Source organism: Sarcophilus harrisii, chromosome 4 (assembly GCF_902635505.1).
Source record: "Sarcophilus harrisii chromosome 4, mSarHar1.11, whole genome shotgun sequence".
NCBI classification, from domain to species: domain Eukaryota; kingdom Metazoa; phylum Chordata; class Mammalia; order Dasyuromorphia; family Dasyuridae; genus Sarcophilus; species Sarcophilus harrisii.
This window is the reverse complement of record NC_045429.1, coordinates 88,689,049-88,707,506: the sequence shown is the minus strand read 5'-3', so window position 1 is coordinate 88,707,506 and position 18,458 is coordinate 88,689,049. Positions and strand designations below refer to the sequence as shown.

Here is an 18,458-nt window from a genome sequence, read left to right as displayed (position 1 = left end):
AGAAATGAAAATTACGTATATGCTAATATTATAATTTAGAGGTATTATTAACATTTAAATTACATTAATTATCATAATTAATATTATAGATTAGAGGTATTATTAAGTACCACAATCGCTGAGTGGTAGGTCTGGGGTAGTTCCCATCATTGAGTTCTACAGCTAACTGATAACAAATTTTGAATTACTGCTATTAGCCAGCATTGTTAGTGGTTCTCCCAAAGTCAGATGGCCTTAAAGCTTTGTGTGCTACTCCCAAGACCAGTTAGTGTTAGGGTTTCTTAGGTCTTGCCATTTTCTCACACTTCTTTCCAAGCAAGTTTATGCGAATGTATAGATATATAGAAATTAGACAAAGCTTGAGGATAGATAGCACTGGCAAAGTGGACACTTCAGGATGAAGAAATAACTGTGAGCAAAGGTATTGAGGCTGGAAAGTTTCAGGACATGTTTGGGGATCAGGAAGTATCCTACTTTGGCTGGAGCATTGGATGTTTAAACTATTTGGAGAAGTCTCTGGAAAGTTAAATGCTACTTTTTAGTTTTCTTCTTTTTTTAACCTTTAATGGTCATGGTCTGCTTACAACTTAAATTTCACTTGCTCTGAATATAGAAATGTGCTAAAGAGAAAAAAGAAGGGACTGAACAAAGTATCTGGTTGACTTCAGGTATGAAAACTACAAATGAATTCCATCCCCTTGCCAGACTCAGAAATATGTGGTAATCATTCCAATAGAAAGGAAGACAATTTTGGGAATCAAGTTAGAAGGGTCTGATCTCAAGTAGAGTTCAAAAAGCCATCCTTTAAATTCCTTCTTTGCCCAGATGAACAAATCTCCACCTTTTGCAGTTCTGTGGCATTTCTCTGGGATAGTGGGTTTTCTGATTTATTGGTCTTCTCCATAACTGGATTCAAACTCAAAAAATAAATTAGTTGTAGTTCCCTGTAGAGAGCCAGAACTCTGGAGAAGTATATTTGAAACAAGGTCTTAACTCAATGGAATTGATGAGATAATCGTTCTCTATTTCATGTATATATATATATATATATATATATATATATATATATATATATATATATATATATAATATCTTAGTACTTAGTATGGTGATGCAATGGTTCTCTAGTTCATACATAATCAGTATGCTGTAATGATGTAATTACAATATAAGGGCTAACAAGTACTGGAAGATAGACATTCTATCTTTAATCAGCTTCTTGGTGGTTCTCCTGCTTCATGCACTATGGGGGAGACTGGTTCAGACTGGGAAACAGAAGGAGACAATAAAGACTTTGGACTTTACTCCTGACTATTCTCTTGGTGTCTATACTGCTGGGACCAAGGCCCTTCTGAAGGTCTTCCAGAAAGCTAGCCCAAACATTACCGTTCCCCCAAATTTTTCTCTCAAATAAACCAATTTCATATCAGAGACTTTAGATCTAAAAATAAAAAATCTTACAAAACTTTATGCCTTACTTAACATGTATTGGTCAACCTGCCATGGGGGAAGGGGGGAGAAGATGAGGGGAAGGAGGGGAAAAATTGGAACAAAAGGTTTGGCAATTGTCAATGTTGTAAAATTATCCATGCATATAACTTGTAAATAAAAAGCTATAAAACAAACAAACAAAAAACCATTATGCCTATACTTATTTCAGGGTTATATGATGGGAGGCAGTAAACAATGAAACCATGATGCACTTAATAAAATATTAGATAATTTGCTCAATGAATTTTGAATAACCATTATCAGAAAATTTCCCATTAACCAGAAATCTAAAAAGCTTCCCTTAGAAGTTCCTTGGATTACTAAGCATCTTATTTAAGTGCTCTTTAACATTACAGAAATTGATGAGGGCTCCATATGGGGTACCTAAATGAAATTAGGGTTTAATTGAGATCTATTGGCAGGTCCTGGGTACAGGGAGTCAGAAACAGCCCCACCCCTGCAACCACATTCGATTCAGTGCAAGGATACAGAGTTAAATAAGTCTAGTGGTGATGCAAAGGGTTCCCAATAAAGGAATTTATTGGCCCAAAAAGCTTACATTGATAAAAGAGGTTTATTATGGGGTTGGGAAGTAAGGTTAAAGCATAGTTAAGGAAATAGGTAAAGGTAGAGATAAGAAGGGCACTGGACACAGGGTTCCAGTGGACAGAGGGTCCTGGCATGCCAGGTGTAAGGCTAGCATGTTTGGGACCTCTGCAAAGAAGGGGTCCCAGCTTGGCCCTTTTACAATGGGAAATTTAGCTAGAAGGGCCTGTGGGTATAGCCCCAAGTTGGCTCAGATCCAGGTGGGATTAGGACAGGCCTGGATCTTCTATTGGAATTCAAAGGAACCAGGATTTGTGAATCAAAAGGTCCTTGATTGATAATTACATTAACTAGGAGGGGTTGGGAATCAGAAAGAAAGGAACGTCAATTCTCAAAGGGACCACACCCACATCAAAATGATTTTTCTCTTAAAACAACCACCACAAATTTGAAAAATAAAAACAAATATTTAGTCATTAATATTTTGTAAACATAGGCTGAAGGGTTTTTTTTTTTTGTGTGTGTGTGTGTGTGTGTGCGCACACGCACGTGTGCACCAAGGACCGTTTTTCCCCCAGGTGGGTAGCTTGGTGGAAAGCTAGTATTAACTTCCACATAATGGATTGAGGAATGAGTAGCTGTTTTGTTGGGGGAAATGTTAAAAATTAAAAAAAAATTCATCTAACTAGAAGAGTGAGACCCAAAAAAACGACTGAGCATGAGTGGGATTCTTTCCACCTCCCCCTGTAATGCCGAAGAAACTGAGCTAGACAGAGATTAGAGACCAATTCAATAGTTTATTAAATGGAGAGAAATACTGGGACCAATGGATCCAGGTTGAGTCCAGGGCTAGACACGACTATCATCTCAAAGGGTCTAGCTACGAGTATGAGGGCAGTGAGCTTTATGGAATAACAAAAACAATGACATAATGGAGGTACTAGGTGGGGATACCCTAATAGAGGGAGGTTACTGATATTCTAATGACATCTGAAATGGATAAACCTTTATCTCAAACATTAAGAGGGAACAGTTATAACCTATTATTCTGAATAATGAAATAGGACAATTGGAGAAACTGGGTCACAACATTAAAAGGAAACCTTGGCATAACACCCCAATGATCAGTGAAATGGGAAAGGGCTCAGACATTAGGAGCAGCCACACTCAGGGAGAGAAGGGTGAGACTATGCCTTCTTATATAATTATGCCAACTGATCTAAAATAAAATGATACCCTTTTCAGTCCTAAATTTCAGATTTTATCTGTATTTTTTTTTTTTTTTTTTTTTTGGTATGGGAATTTTTGCAAAAAAAATGCAAGAACCACCAGCTTTTTAGCAGTTGAACAAATTATTTGTTGGATACTCTTTTATCCTATTTTCCTCAATTAGTTTAAGGAATCTTATATTCCAGGGCCTATTCATTTGGAAGGAAAGGGGAAAGATCTTAAAGTATAAGAGCTCCCCAGATTTCCCAAGCCACCTGGGGGCAATCTCTCTCTAGAGATAGAGAGGGGGGGGAAATTATTTCCTGAGGAGAAGGTGAAAGAGCCATACCCTTCTATATACTTGAGTCCTGAGAGGATTTTAGGACTTGGTTAATTTGGGAACATAGGAAGCCCCCATCTAAAGAAAAACTGAGGCTGACTTCAGGATATGGGGAGAGGGTTTTGGAGAGCCTACAGTAACATCAGAGAGGCTGGATATAACCATAAGCTGCTGAGATCTTTTATTAAGGTGGCAATTTAATCTGGAGAGTCTTGGACCTGGAATCTCTCCTCCAAGGAGAGAAGCTTAATTTATGAAAAGTTCAGGTTAGTTTGAATTGCAAAGACAAGGCCAATTGCCTGGGTCTGGCAAACAATGCAAATACAGATAAACTATACAGAGAAAATTATGCTTTTAAATTCTTAGACAGATGTTTTATTAGTTCCGTCTGCAATACTGGAGACTCAAACACCTCTAAAAACCGAAATCATACCCTTAAGCATAGAGAAATGGGGAATATTCAATTCCCTCCCCCCATTTTCAGATCTATTACTCAATACCCACTGAGCAAAGTGGTTCCCAGCTGTGATGTTGAGGTTGAGAAGGAGGGACCCCAAAAGTCTCACACTGGTATTGAGAGGTATCTCAAAAGAATTTGCAGGCTTGAATCCATCTCCTAGTCAAGGGGCAAAATTTGTTAAAAAACAATGTGACTCCATTACTGGGAGGACTGGATTCTAAGAGAATCCAGTAAAGAGACAGAACCAAGGAGAGACATTTTATCTGCCTTCTACTTTAGATAGGCTAATTCTGACTCAAGGGTTAGGGTAGGACTAGAGAGTAATCTCCAGATGAATTCAGGGTAGTTTCTGAAATGTGATTATCACTGATTAGATCATCAGTCAGCCACAAAATAAATCAGACAGATTGGTTTTGGGAGTTTCCCAAACCAAAAGTTTTAGGGTTTCATATTATATCAGTGACACCCTGCCTTAGAGGAGGAATAGGAACTTTGGGGTTTGCTTTTCATACCTTTTGTCAAGATGAAGGCCAAGGATTTTGATGTAATCTCTGATGTGGGATTTTGGCACCAAATGTTGAGGTTCGGTCATATGAAGAATTCACAATGGCCATTCTCTTTGGCAAAAGGTATATTTATTTAGGGAGGAAGTTACAGACCAAATGGAGGGATACAATAGATACTGAGAATGGCAAATATGAAATAGAGTGGGGAGAGCATATGAATGACAAGTTCCTAAGGTATCACCTCATGAAGTTGGGACATGTCCTTAACTAGTAGGCTAAATCCTGAAAGGGAATTAACATCCTAAAAGAGATAGTTGGCTACTCTTGGCAGTGGCCAGAAACTGGAAACTGAGTGGATGCCCATCAATTAGAGAATGGCTGAATAAATTGTGGTATATGAATATTATGGAATATTATTGTTTTGTAAGAAATGACCAGCAGGATGATTTCAGAAAGGCCTGGAGAGACTTACATGAATTGATGCTGAGTGAAATGAGCAGAACCAGGAGATCATTATATACTTCAACAACAGTAGTATATGATGATCAATTCTGATGGACGTGGCCTTCTTCAACAATGAGATGAACAAAATCAGTTCCAATAGAGCAGTGATGAATTGAACCAGGTACACCCAGTGAAAGAACTCTGGGAAATGAGTATGAACCACTACATAGAATTCCCAATCCCTCTATTTTTGTCCACTTGCATTTTTTATTTCTTCACAGGTTAATCGTATTTCAAAGTACAATTATTTTTGTACAGCAAAATAACTGAATGGACATGTATACATATATTGTATTTAACATACTTTAACATATATAACATGTATTGGTCAACCTGCCATCTGGGGGAGAGGGTGGGAGGAAGGAGGGGAAAAATTGTAACAAAAGGTTTTGCAATTGTCAATCCTAAAAAATTACCCATGAATATATCTTGTAAATAAAAAGGTATAATAAAAAAAGAGAGATAGTTGGCTATAAGAAGGTAGAGTAGAATTGGGAAGCATAGTGGAATTAGGGGAGATTCCTCAGGGTTGGGGTAGGAAAGGTAGGAGAAGAAGTAAGGAGAAAGACACTAGGAAGCAGGGTGAGATAGTGAGATAGTGGACTGACCCAAATGAGGGTAGCAGCTAAGCCATGAGCCATAACTTCTTTTCTAGGGAAAATTTAGCTTCAGGGTCTTGACACATTACTTGGATTTATGACTGGATTACCTTTAGAGGGCAGGAATACTGAAGAAAACTGATTTCCATTATTAGTGCCTTCTTGCTGGACTCAGGGATTAAATTGTATGAATTCCTCTGCTAACCACATCTAACATTGAAGACCTCATTAACCATACATTAAATTCCATAAGGAATTCCAATAAGGAATACACAAATATATATATATATATATATATATATACATATATATATATATATATATATATGTATCTTCTTTGTGTCTATATTTCAGAGAAGGCCAGCAGTCACCTGAACAGTGGCAGAAGATGTATGGAAGATGCTCTGGTAATGAAGTGTACCACATTATCATGGAAGAAAGTACATTTTTTGCTGAATATGAGGGAAAGAGTTTCACATATGCCTCTTTCCATGCCCACAAAAAGTATGTTCCTGTTTTCAAGGTTGTTTGAAAATATGAATGACTTACTTTTATACATAGCTTCCTAAATCGGGATACTTTACAGTTCTTTACAAATTTATGTTCTCTGGGTTTTTGTATCATTGTTAAGGAAATTTAAGACTTTTCCAGAGAAAGCTTCTCTCTCTTTAAAAAGAATAAATAAAAACAACATTATATTTTTAACTATCAAGTGTGCTTTCCTTTTCAAGCAATTAAAAACTGAAAAACAAAAGGAAAATAATCTAATCTCCCAAGGAAGTTTACAGATAAAAATAAAACAAATCATTTTGAATATTGAGATATTTAATGCTATCACTTATTATATTTTGGGTTATCTTCCCTTTTGATCAAAATACTAATGTTTTGTTTCCCCCTGTCTTTTAGTCAGAGAACCAGAGAATGACCTTCTCTGGAAGGAAATTCTTTTCTATCATTTTAAAACTATCACATTTGCATATAAGTAAAGGCAGTTATGAATCTATTTCTTAATGTAGAACTAACCTTTAAATTCAAATATGATTATAATTATTAATATAAATATGCATTACCCCTTGGGGCTCTATAAAGAATGCATTTGGTATTTTGAATTTTTCAAAGACTTTTATGAATAAATTAATATTTAGAATTTTTCTCACAATTAATAAAATAATTTTTAGATTAAATTATTTTATTAGAGAAAAAACTTCATTTTCATTTCTTAAAGGTCTAAAGTTATATTTTTATATACAACTTAGAGAATGTACATCATGATATATATGACTATACACAGCTACTATGTATATATGTAGTATAAATACATATATACTACATATATATGAATAAATAATACAAACCCCCTATATAGTACTTTATGCTTATAGACTATCATTCCTCATTTCTAAATCAAGTAATTATAGAAGAATAGTTCTAGAGACTTATTTCTTTATGATAACAATGAGTATAGTAAAGTAGAAAAGCCATTGGTCAAGGAATTAGAAGTAGGTTTTAGTCCCATCTCTGCAATTTACTACTCCTTGTATAACATCCTGTTTCTATCCTTTCAGTGTCAGTTTACTCATTTGTACAACTGCCCTTTCCCTTATGATTCAGAAATTCTGTGAATCTGACTCTAAAATGACTCTAAATATGATTGTCTTCTGCAAATTAACATTCATTAACTAGTAAATTATAATTTTTAAATTATTATATTTTGTGTTTTTTGTTTTTTAAATGAAGGTTTGGCGTCTGTTTGATTGGTGTTAGGAGGGAAGATAATAAAAACATTTTGCTAAATCCAGGTCCACGTTACATTATGAATGCTACAGATACATGCTTTTATATTAATATCACCAAAGAAGAAAACTCAGCATTTAAGAATCAAGACCAGCTAAGACGAAATAATGCATCAAGGTCATTTTATCATGGACCTTCTAGATTACCAGTACATAGTATAATTGCCAGCATGGGTAAGTTTTCAAAATATATGTCATTAAATATACATCCATTAAGCACTCAGTATTTATAAAAGGACTTAAGAGTAGAATGAATTAGATACATATTATAAAGTCAATGTTCTGATGAATAATCTGACTTTTTAAAAATCTCAATCAGTGAAATTTTTTTTTGTTGTTGTTTTTGTTGACAGTGAAATTGTTTTTTTGTTGTTTTGTTGTTTCGATGACACAAAAATTGTGTTTATGAAACATGAGGATTTTTAAAAAACTAAAATAGTAAAACTTACAAAATATCAACCATAAAGTTTCTGCCTTTTACAAAATCTAGCAATGCAGTATAGAGTGTATCATCTGCTGAGCATCAAAACATAATATACTAGCTATTACTTACCCTGAATAAATTACTTACCTTGTTTTTGCTTTGGTTTCCTCAATTGTAAAGTGAGAATAACAATAATTGCCTCTACCCCATTGGGTTGTTGTGAGAATAAAAGGATAATCTTTCTAAAAGTGTTTAATGTAGTAAATGTCACTTAGTAGGTGCTACATAAATGTATATTTCTATTCCTTCCTCAATTTGTTTTGATAGACATAAGATATATTTTTCAGGCTAATCAAAATAGAATGACAAAGTACAGTTTTTCATGAAATAGTAATTCTGAAATATTTATTTTCCAAAAGGAATATTCCCTTATATTGAACACACACACACACACACACACACACACATTATCCTCACCCTATAATTTCCTGATTGTTTATAAATTCTTGGAGGATAGGAACAGTTTTATTTTTGTCTTTGAATATATAAAAATTCTTAGTGAAAGTTTTTAAAATTATGAGCAATCCATGTGGAATTATAGTATTGTTTGTAATAGAATACAGACACAAGACATACAGGAACATACAGTAAAAAGTAAGATATATAGAATATATTTTAGAAAGTAAAGAGCATATTATAGAAATCATGAACGTCTTTACAATCTGTAGCATATCAACTTCCTCCTCATAACATATTGCTTAGATTTGTTTGAAAATTGTTTTATTGTTAATAAAAGGAGGTGGTGGACTTTCTTTTTTTAAGGCTTTCAAATCTATGGTTTTTATTGTATTCTTTCAAACTTTGCTTGCAAACATCATTCTAAATTTACATTTTAAAAAAAATTGCTGTTTTCAAAAAACGTTTTACCCTTTTCTTTGCAGTCATTATATCATTCAGTAGAAAACATGCAATTAATTATAAATTAACTTTCTTTTTTCAGTTAAATCACCTTAGTCATAAAAATGGAAGTAGTATCATTTTGTAATATAGTAAACTAAAAAAAAAATTAAAAAAAACTTTGCAGAATAAATTATTAACTACTGATCTGTGGTTAGAGAGGTTGTGAACCACCAATGAAATTCAGACATAAACCAATCCTGCTTTAATCTCATACTTTCACATATTTTAAATTGTGCTTCTTCAGATATCCAAATAACTATTTGAAAAGCAAATACATTGCCTTCCATTATTGTCATGTAGCCAGTAGAAGCTACTTCACTGAATACAAGTTTCTATTGTAATGCATTGTATTTATTTATTGTTTTAAATGATCTTACATGATCTAGCTTGTTTCTATATTTATCCATATCTGTGTTGATATATTGATATATCTGTTCAGTCATTCAGTTATGTCTAACTCTTCATGGCTACCATGTAAAATACTGTTCATAAAGCTTCCTTGGCAAGGATTTGCCATTTCATTCTCCAGTGTATTAAGGCAAAGAGAATTTAAAAGACTTGCCCAGCATTAGACTTAATATATATATATTATATTATATTATATATTATATATTATTATTATATATTATATTATAATATTATTATTATTATATTATATTATATTCTCATATTATATATATATTATATTCTTATATTATATTCTTTCTTATCATATTATATTATATTATATTCTTTATTATTATTAATACAATAATTATATTATAATATTATATTATTATATTATATTATATATAATATATATAAATAATTATATATAAAATATAATAATAATATAATAATTAATAACATTGTTATCTATAATATTATTATATTATATTAATTCTTATATTATATATATTATATTATTATAATATTATATATTATATAAATATAAAAGATATATATATATATATATATATATCTTTTTATTTACAAAACATATGCATAGGTAATTTTTTCAACATTGCATATGCATTTTTTCAACATAGACCGTTGCAAAATTTTCTGTTCCAAATTTTCCCTCTCCTTCCCCCCACCTCTTCCCCTAGATGGCAGGTAGTCCAATACATGTTAAATACAACATTAGATTTCTGTCTGAGGCCAAATTTGAATTCAGATCTTCCTGACTTCAGGTCCAATATTCTATCCACTAGCCACTTAACTGCCTCCTTTTCTCTCCCTCTCCCTCTTTTTACCACTCTCTCTCTCCGTCTTCCTCTCTCTCCTTTCCTCCCTTTCTTCTTCTCTCTCTCTCCCTTCTCCTCCTCCCCATCTCCCTCCCACTCTCTCTTCCCCTCCCTGCCTGTCTCACACACACACACACACAGACACTTTAAATGTGGTGCTATCTTCAACATACAATTCAATTAAAAAAATAAAATAAAACTACTTATTCTGTATAAAAAATAGTGGTAGCGCCTGAAGATTATAGATAAAAATGAGTAGGAACCTGAATCATTGAACTTACATTTTTGAGAGTCAAAAGATAAGAAAATACAATGTATCTATGAAGTTATACACATTTATTACAACAAGAAGAGAACACTAACAACTGGTTAATTCAAGAAAGGCCTTGGGTAGAAGATGATATTTGAATAAAGATAGGAAAAAAAGAGAATAGATTCCAGGCATGAAAGACCACTATTGAAATGAAATGATGCATAAATGGGAAATAGATATAATACATGTGGTTTACCTATTAGACTTGTTTAACTGGAATGGATGGTGTTCAAAGAAGAATAATATAAAATAAATGTTACATTACAACTACTAGCAGGAACAATGGGATCTGGGACATTAGTTAGAAGCCCAGCATGCTTTCATTCCTCAGAGAAACAGCATTTTATAAGAAAGATTAGTTTCTTGTTTCTTAACTCTGGATCTTTGTGTTCCCTACCCTGGGGAAAGACTTAATTAAAACATGTATTACATCATGTCTAAGGTCTCTTCTAAAGTAGAGGGTAGAAAAATATCTAATGTCCATTGTAAATCAGATATAGGACAAGTATTTATTTTCTTTACTCAAAAGAAATGCTTAAAATAAAAAAATTCTCGAAAGCACATATTTACAGAAAAGCAAAAACTTAAACTAATCAATTTTTAAAGACTTTTAAAATAAGGTTGGATATTATTGATAGTTTCTTAACCCACACTGAATATTAAGCTTAACTTTGATATTTGATTGACCATTGAGTTGTGGATTTTTGTTTCACTATTCAGGCACCGTGGCTATTGACTTACAAGATACAAGTTGTAGATCTGCAAGTGGCCCTAATTTGGCTCTGCCTCCAGAAGGGAGCAAAGAAACCAGAAGACCTAGTATTGCTCCTGTTTTGGAGGTTGCAGACACATCATCAATTCAAACATGTGACCTTCTAAGTGATCAATCTGAAGATGAAACAACACCAGATGAAAACATTTCTTCTAATTTAGAGTATGTATAATTCTTTAAGGGATAACAGATTTGAGCATTTTTTTTTGTATGGGGAAATAGTGAGGAAATATCCTCATTGGAAATTTTTTCATTGGTTATAGGTTTATATAATGCCCCCCATTTCTTACAAAAATGTCTCTTTACATTTCTTTCTTAACATACCAGCAAAATTTAAGTAACTCATTTTGCACCAGGACTTTATGCTGAAGGGGAAAAAAAATGTACTTAGCCTGCAGTTTTCTAGGAAGGGTGAAGATAAATGACTTTATAGAGATTATAGTCAGATATTTGTTCTTGAATATATTTTGATTAATAAAAAATAATTTTGTAAGCTTATTCTTTTACAACATGATCTGGAAACCCTTTTCTATCTGTTCACCCACTTTTGGTTGTTTTCTAGCTTATTGTCCTTCTTCCTAAAATATAACTCAGATCTGACGTACTTCAAGTTTTATCTGACCAGAATATGGGAAAAAGGATCCTTACCTCCCTATTTCTCAACAATGTGCTTTGCTTAATTGAATCTTATGTTAAGAAATCTGTAATTGCAATATTGCTGGCCATTTTAGTTTTGTGTTAGACTTTTCAAACTGTGAGATATTATTCTTGGTTAGAATAAAGGACTTAGTCAGACCTGTGGAAAATTAAGGTGGGCTTAGTAGATCTGCAGAGAAATTTTGTTATTAATTTCATGAAATCATTTCTCCAGTCATTTCCAGGGCATTCATAGAAATAAGCCTCTGAGTGCTATTATTTAGGATGCTTTTATTATGTGTTTCACAATTGCCTACATAGGAAAACAACATGGTAACAAATCCTAGAGAGAAGTCCTACTTGCCATAGGACTGACAAGTCAATTTTGTGTCATGGACCCCTTTGGCAATATGATAAAGCCTATGAATTCCTCAACAAAATTATATGCATAAACACATAATATGTGTACACATACACATATATACTAAAATACATATCATTTCAATTGTAATATTATAAATGATATTGAAACAGTTATCAAAATATTTTTAAAAGTTCATAGACCTCAAGTTAATAAACTTTTAGATAAAGTTTTAAACCTGATTTAAATAGAAGTCTGGTCTATAATGTACATTTACCTAAGAAATTTACTTATAATCCTCTACTTATTTTCATTATGAATATTACATATTGGTCATATTAATATGAATAATTAGCTGGTTAATATTATCTACTGAGGAAAGTAAATAAGTAATGATTGTTACAGAGTCAACATGCTGGCCTTGGAGTCAGGAACACATGGTAGAAGTCCTTTCTCGGGCAAATATTGTGTCACTACAGACAAATCAATTAACATCTTAGTGACCTAGACAATTCCCTAAGAGAAGTCACAGAAGAATTGCCAAACTGTGTTGGTTGAGGATGCTTCCAGACAAAGAATTTCTCTAAAATGGAATTAAAAATAATTTTCAAACTGCTTTGCAAACATGATAAAATGAATGATGATGTTTAATATTATTAAAAGACTTCAGGAACTCTGTAAATATTTTTTGTAGAAATATATTAATGAGAAGAAAAAAAAAGTGTGTTTCTTAATAAACTCTACCTATAACAGAATAGAAAAAAATCACAATAGGTTAATTCATTGTCATAATATTGCCTGATTTACTCAAAAAATGTTTCATATTATTTTTCAGGTATGCTAAAGGTTACCCCCCTTATTCTCCATATATAGGAAGTTCTCCCACTTTTTGTCATCTCCTTCATGAAAAAATTCCAGTTTGCTGTCTAAGATTAGACAAGGTAAATGCTATTTTCTTTATGGATACCTGATATATTCAATTACTTAATTAGTATGCAAAATTATCATTTGACTATTTTAAATGTGTACCCATTTTGAAAAATAAGTTTCTTTTTAGAAAGACATATAAGAAGAAATAATCCTATGAATGGAAAATTAGCCTGAACTTTAAAAATCAGTTAATTTTATATACATTAGAGACAGTATATCATAGACAAAGTTTGGATTTCAATTAAGTAGATTCCAGTCTCCTTGTTTCAGTTTCTTAATTTATAGAATGAAGATGTTGCATTGAACATTATTTAAAGATATGCTAAGTCAATTTTCTGTGAAATTATTTAAATTTTTTTCTTAATGTTATATAAAATATCATAAATTTTTGGTACTCCTACCAAATAGAAATCTTATAATTAATTTTTCTTTTGTTGAAATGGTCAGCAGTTTCTAAACTCTAATTCCTATGCATATAATATTTTTCTTTTTACAAATGTTAAAATTTATAATATGCTTTTCTCAAAATAACTTTTTGGGATAGGGATTCCAAATATTATCATCTCCATTTTATAGATAAGAAAACTGAAGCTTAGAGATACTTGTCCAATGCCAGTAAATAATAAATATCAGTGCCAGGATTTAAATCAGTGTTTGTCACTATCTACCAGTTCCCTTTCCTGTACATTTTACATTCTTTCCATTCTTTCACTTGACATTAAACACATATTAACATTATTCAGGGTCATAGTAAACTGAGGCATTCTAGCAGAGGAAAAAATGTCAGCTCTTAATATTTCCAATTTGCCATGGAAGGAACCATACATTCAGATCTTCACAATGTCATTGCCTTCGTAGCAATAATTCATGTGACTTCCCAACCTTGTTTCAGTAGCATTAATCTTGAATAATGACTTTATTAGCGTAATTTAAGTACACATTACACTTTAGAGTTCCTTTTAATCTTGTTTCTTCACAAATGTTTAACATATTTATATTCCCCTTACTTTTGAGAATTAAAAATATTTTTCAACTTAAATTAGAACTAGAGACAGTGGACCAAAAGACACACAGTCTTGGGGTAAAGAATATTGTGCTTTCCTCCTACTAGATTTTCAGATGAACAGAACTTGTGCTTGATTGGAGATATAGAGTCATTAGGCTTCCTCTGGTAGACAAATCATACCAAAGACTGACTTCCTATGTTCCTTGAACAAACAAAATTTCTTTGTTGTATTTTTTTTAACAAGTACTAAAACCAAAACCAAAACCAAACAAAACCACACTTCTCTCTACAGCATCATACAGAAAAGAGGACTGTCATATGAAACTACTAATCTGTTACATGCAGCTTACTTTTTTAAGTATTAAAAAAAGTCAAAAATAAAGTCAATAAAGTGAAATTTTTAAAGCTGCCCTGCTTGTCAAATTTTAATTTTTCTTTAATTTTATAATGCTTCAATGATCACATTTTCTTCTTTTTTTGATAATCATATTGCAAATCCATTCCCTCCCTCACCTCTCTCCCACTAACAAAAAGAAAGGAAATGAAAAAAGAAAGTTTTGTTACCAATATCCATAGACAAGCACCATAGATTCCTACATTTTCTGCCTAAAAATGATTGTCTTATTTTGCATCTTGATCTACCACCTGTCTGTCGGGAGGTGAGGATCATGTTTCCTTTAGAATATCAATGTTTTAAAATGATAATTAACATTGCATAGATCTGAGTTCCAAAGCCTTCCAATGTTGTTTTTATTTGCAATATTATTATTGAAGAAATATAATTTTGGTAATGAAATAGAATTAGAATGAAGAGGCAAATAAGAAGAGTACCAGATGAGCTACTCTAATTGATCCCTCCTATCTATATTTTTACTTATCACAACTCTTTTAAAACAACAAAGTGAGATTGAATCCTGAGTACAAAAACATTTTGGCATAAGCCATGGATGGAACATGGATAGAAATATGCCTAGTTTTATTTAGTTCTTTATTATTGTATATAAATTAACTATTTAATTTTTCATGTAAGAAAAATCTATAAATTTTCATTTAACTGATTTGGCTAATTATACTAGGTGCTGAGAATTCAAGGATATGTATGATAGTTCGGCTCTCAAGGAATATAAAATTTAAGAAAGATCAAAGATAAATTAGAGAAAAGAGAAGTAAAATCTAGGAAGGGAACGAATGATGGAATGTATGATATCTGTTAGGTTCTGAATAAATGGCAATTTATTAATTAATAGAATTAATAGCAGGATTTAGAGGTGGGTAAATGGAGAGACAAGAGAGAAAGAAGTGTTTTCTTGGTATAAAAATTTACAGATTCCTAAAAGTATCTCTGAAAATCACTACATAAATCCCTGAGGCATGGAACAGTGTAGCCCCCCATCCTGGAAACAGAGCCTTTCTTTAACAGAATCCAAAGCTCATAGCAGGCTTTGAGGGCCACTACATCATCACTGACAGGAGAGGCTATTGGAGCTCTTGGTCCACAAAAAGTAAAAGGGCTGAATGACTGGCTAGAATGAGATTACTAGGGTCTCTTTGCTTGCATTGAGCTAGGACACTTCCTTTGCCTATTATTTAGCAACTTCTATACTAAATCACAGTCCTAGGTGGCAGTCCCAGGACAAGGAGGAGCACTAGCATACCAGAGTTTATAGCCACAGTGGAATGAGGACTCTTGTCCCTGTTCCAGGGCAGAAAAGCATGCTTGTGATCACTCGCAGAGCAGAACATAGGCCAAGAGAAAAGTAAATACACTTCTCCTTAGATCATATACTTTGGAAGAAGTAAAAATTTACAAATTCCTAGAAATATCTCTGAAGATCACTACATACACCCCTGAGGCATGGAACAGTGTACCCTCCACCCTGGAAACAGAGCCTTTCTTTAACAGAATCCAAAGCTCAGTACTAAAGTAGAATTTAAGAATGGAATTGAACAAATGGAAAAGAAGGTACAAAAACTCAATGTAGAAAATAATTCCTTGAAAATTAGAATTGAGTAAATGGAAACCGATGGCTTTGTGAAAAATCAAGAAACAATAGAGGAAAACCAAAAGAATGAAAAAAAAAAAAAGACTGTGAAATATCTCATTGGAAAAACAAGTGACCTAGGAAATAGATCCAGGAGAGATAATTTAAAAAATAATTGTTCTATCTGAAAACTGTAATCAAGAAAAATCTAGATGTCATTTTTCAAGAAATTGTCAATGAAAACTACCCTGACATTCAAGAAGTAGGTGTAAAATAGAAATTGAAAGAATCTACTGATGCCTCCTAAAAGTGATCCCAAGATGAAAACTACCAGGAATATTATAAACAAATTCCAGATCTCTGGCATCAAGAAGAAAATATTGCAAGCAGCTAGAAAGAAACAATTCAAATATTTTGGAGCCACAAGCAGAATAGCACAAGATTTAGCAATTTCTACACTAAAGAATCAGAGGACTTGAAATATGATATTCCATAGGGCAAAGGTGCTAGGATTACAATCAAGAATCACCTAACCAACAAAACTGAGTATAATTCTTCAGGGAAGAAATGGGCATTCAATGAAATTTTCAACCATCCTTGACATCAGGACTGAATAGACAATTTGACTTTCAAATACTATAGTAAAAATGCAAACAGGCAAGGAAAATTGCAAGGGACTTAACAAGGTGGGACTGTTTACATTCCCTTATGTGAAGATGATACTTAAAACTCACAAGAACTTTCCCATTATTATGGCAATTAGAGGGAATTTATTTAAAGAGAGGCCTCCAGTATTAATGGAATATAAGGGTTGATATGTAAAGAAAAAGCAAGAAAACATTTTTTACAGTGGAGGGGAAAAGGGATGAGGTAATGGGGAGTGAATGAACTTTACTTTTCTCAGAATTGGCTCAAAGAAAAAATAACATACAAATTCAATTTGATATGGGAATCTATCTTACCTTACAGAAAAGTAGGAGCGGAAAGCAATAAGGGAATGGGGGGTAATTAGAAGGGAGGGCATTTTAGAGGAGGAATTAGTCAGAAGCAAAAATACTTTTGAGGAGGGATAGGATGAAAGGAGAGAGAGAGTGTGTGTGGAACAAACAAGGAAGGAATAGAATTAGTAAGAATATTTTTAATAATGAAGAAAATTTCTCTGATAAAGGTTTCATTTCTCAAACATACAGAGAACTGAGTTAAACTTTTAAAAATAAGAGCTATTCCCCAACTGATAAATGCTTAAAAGGCATGAACAATTATAATCCGGAGAAACTGAGCAAAACAGAGATTAGAGAACAATTTAATAATTTATTTAATGGAGAGATTTACTGGGAGCAAATGGATCCATGGTTTGGTCCCCAGGCTGAATGTTTCATTCATATATCGTATGTCTCATTCATATATCGTCTCAAAAAATCCAGCAGTGAATGTCAGATACAAGATTCTTTTATAGGGTAACAAGAACAATAACATAATGGGGGAGGTACTTGGATGGGGATGACCTAATGGGAGGAGGCACCTAGGATGGCATAATGGGAGGTACTGGAGAGGCTCCTGATATTTTAATGACATCTAAAATGGATAAAGACCTTTATCCCATCAAACATTAAGAAGGAATGATTATAGCCTTAAGGTCTAAGATATAAGATCTTCATCCTAACATTAAGAGGGAATGGTTGCAACCTGAGACAGAGTAACTAAATAGGATAATTAGAGAAACTAGGTCAGGACATTAAAAGGGAACTGTGGCACAACACAATTTTCAGATGAAGTAATCATAACTATATAGCTATATGAAAAAAAATGCCATAATTCAATATTGTTTGGAAAAATACATATTCAAACAATTCTGAAGTACTACCACATAATTATTAGACTGGCCAGGAGGACAGAAAAGTAAAGTGACAAATATTGGGAGCGATGTGGGGAAAATGCAACATTAATAACCTAGTGCAGTTGTGAATTAATTCATTCTATAGCACAATTTGGAACTATGCCCAAAGGTCCATAAACCAATGAATACTTTCACCTAGCACCACCACTATTAATAGTCTGTGTTCCCAAATGAATAAAAAAGAAAAAGGAAAAGTACCTATTTGTACATTTTTTTTTTTTTACAGCAGCTCTTTTCTAGGGGGAACAAATTGGAAATTGAGGAAATATCCATTAATTGAGGAGTGACAATAAATTGTGGTAAATGGTCATAATGGTACTATTATAATAGTACTATAAAATAGTACTATAATTATATTATAGTACTATTTTATAGTACTATTGTACTATAAGAAATGATGAGTAGGATACTCTTAGAAGAATCTGGAAAAAGTTCCATGAGCTGATGCAAAGTGAAATGTACTGTGTACAAAAAAGTAACAGCATTATTATAAGATGATCAGC

The 18,458-nt window shown here is 32.7% G+C and overlaps 1 protein-coding gene across 2 annotated transcripts in view; it reads left to right on the top strand.

Moving 5' to 3' along the window:
* KCNT2 (potassium sodium-activated channel subfamily T member 2) overlaps window positions 1-18,458 on the top strand; it is a 542,167-nt gene that overhangs the window by 409,443 nt on the left and 114,266 nt on the right. For both annotated transcript variants that reach the window (XM_031937081.1, XM_031937080.1), the window contains exons 15-18: window positions 6,010-6,159; window positions 7,393-7,622; window positions 11,092-11,305; window positions 12,976-13,081. In XM_031937081.1, the coding sequence (XP_031792941.1) occupies window positions 6,010-6,159; window positions 7,393-7,622; window positions 11,092-11,305; window positions 12,976-13,081 (700 nt within the window). The remainder of the gene's footprint in view (window positions 1-6,009; window positions 6,160-7,392; window positions 7,623-11,091; window positions 11,306-12,975; window positions 13,082-18,458) is intronic.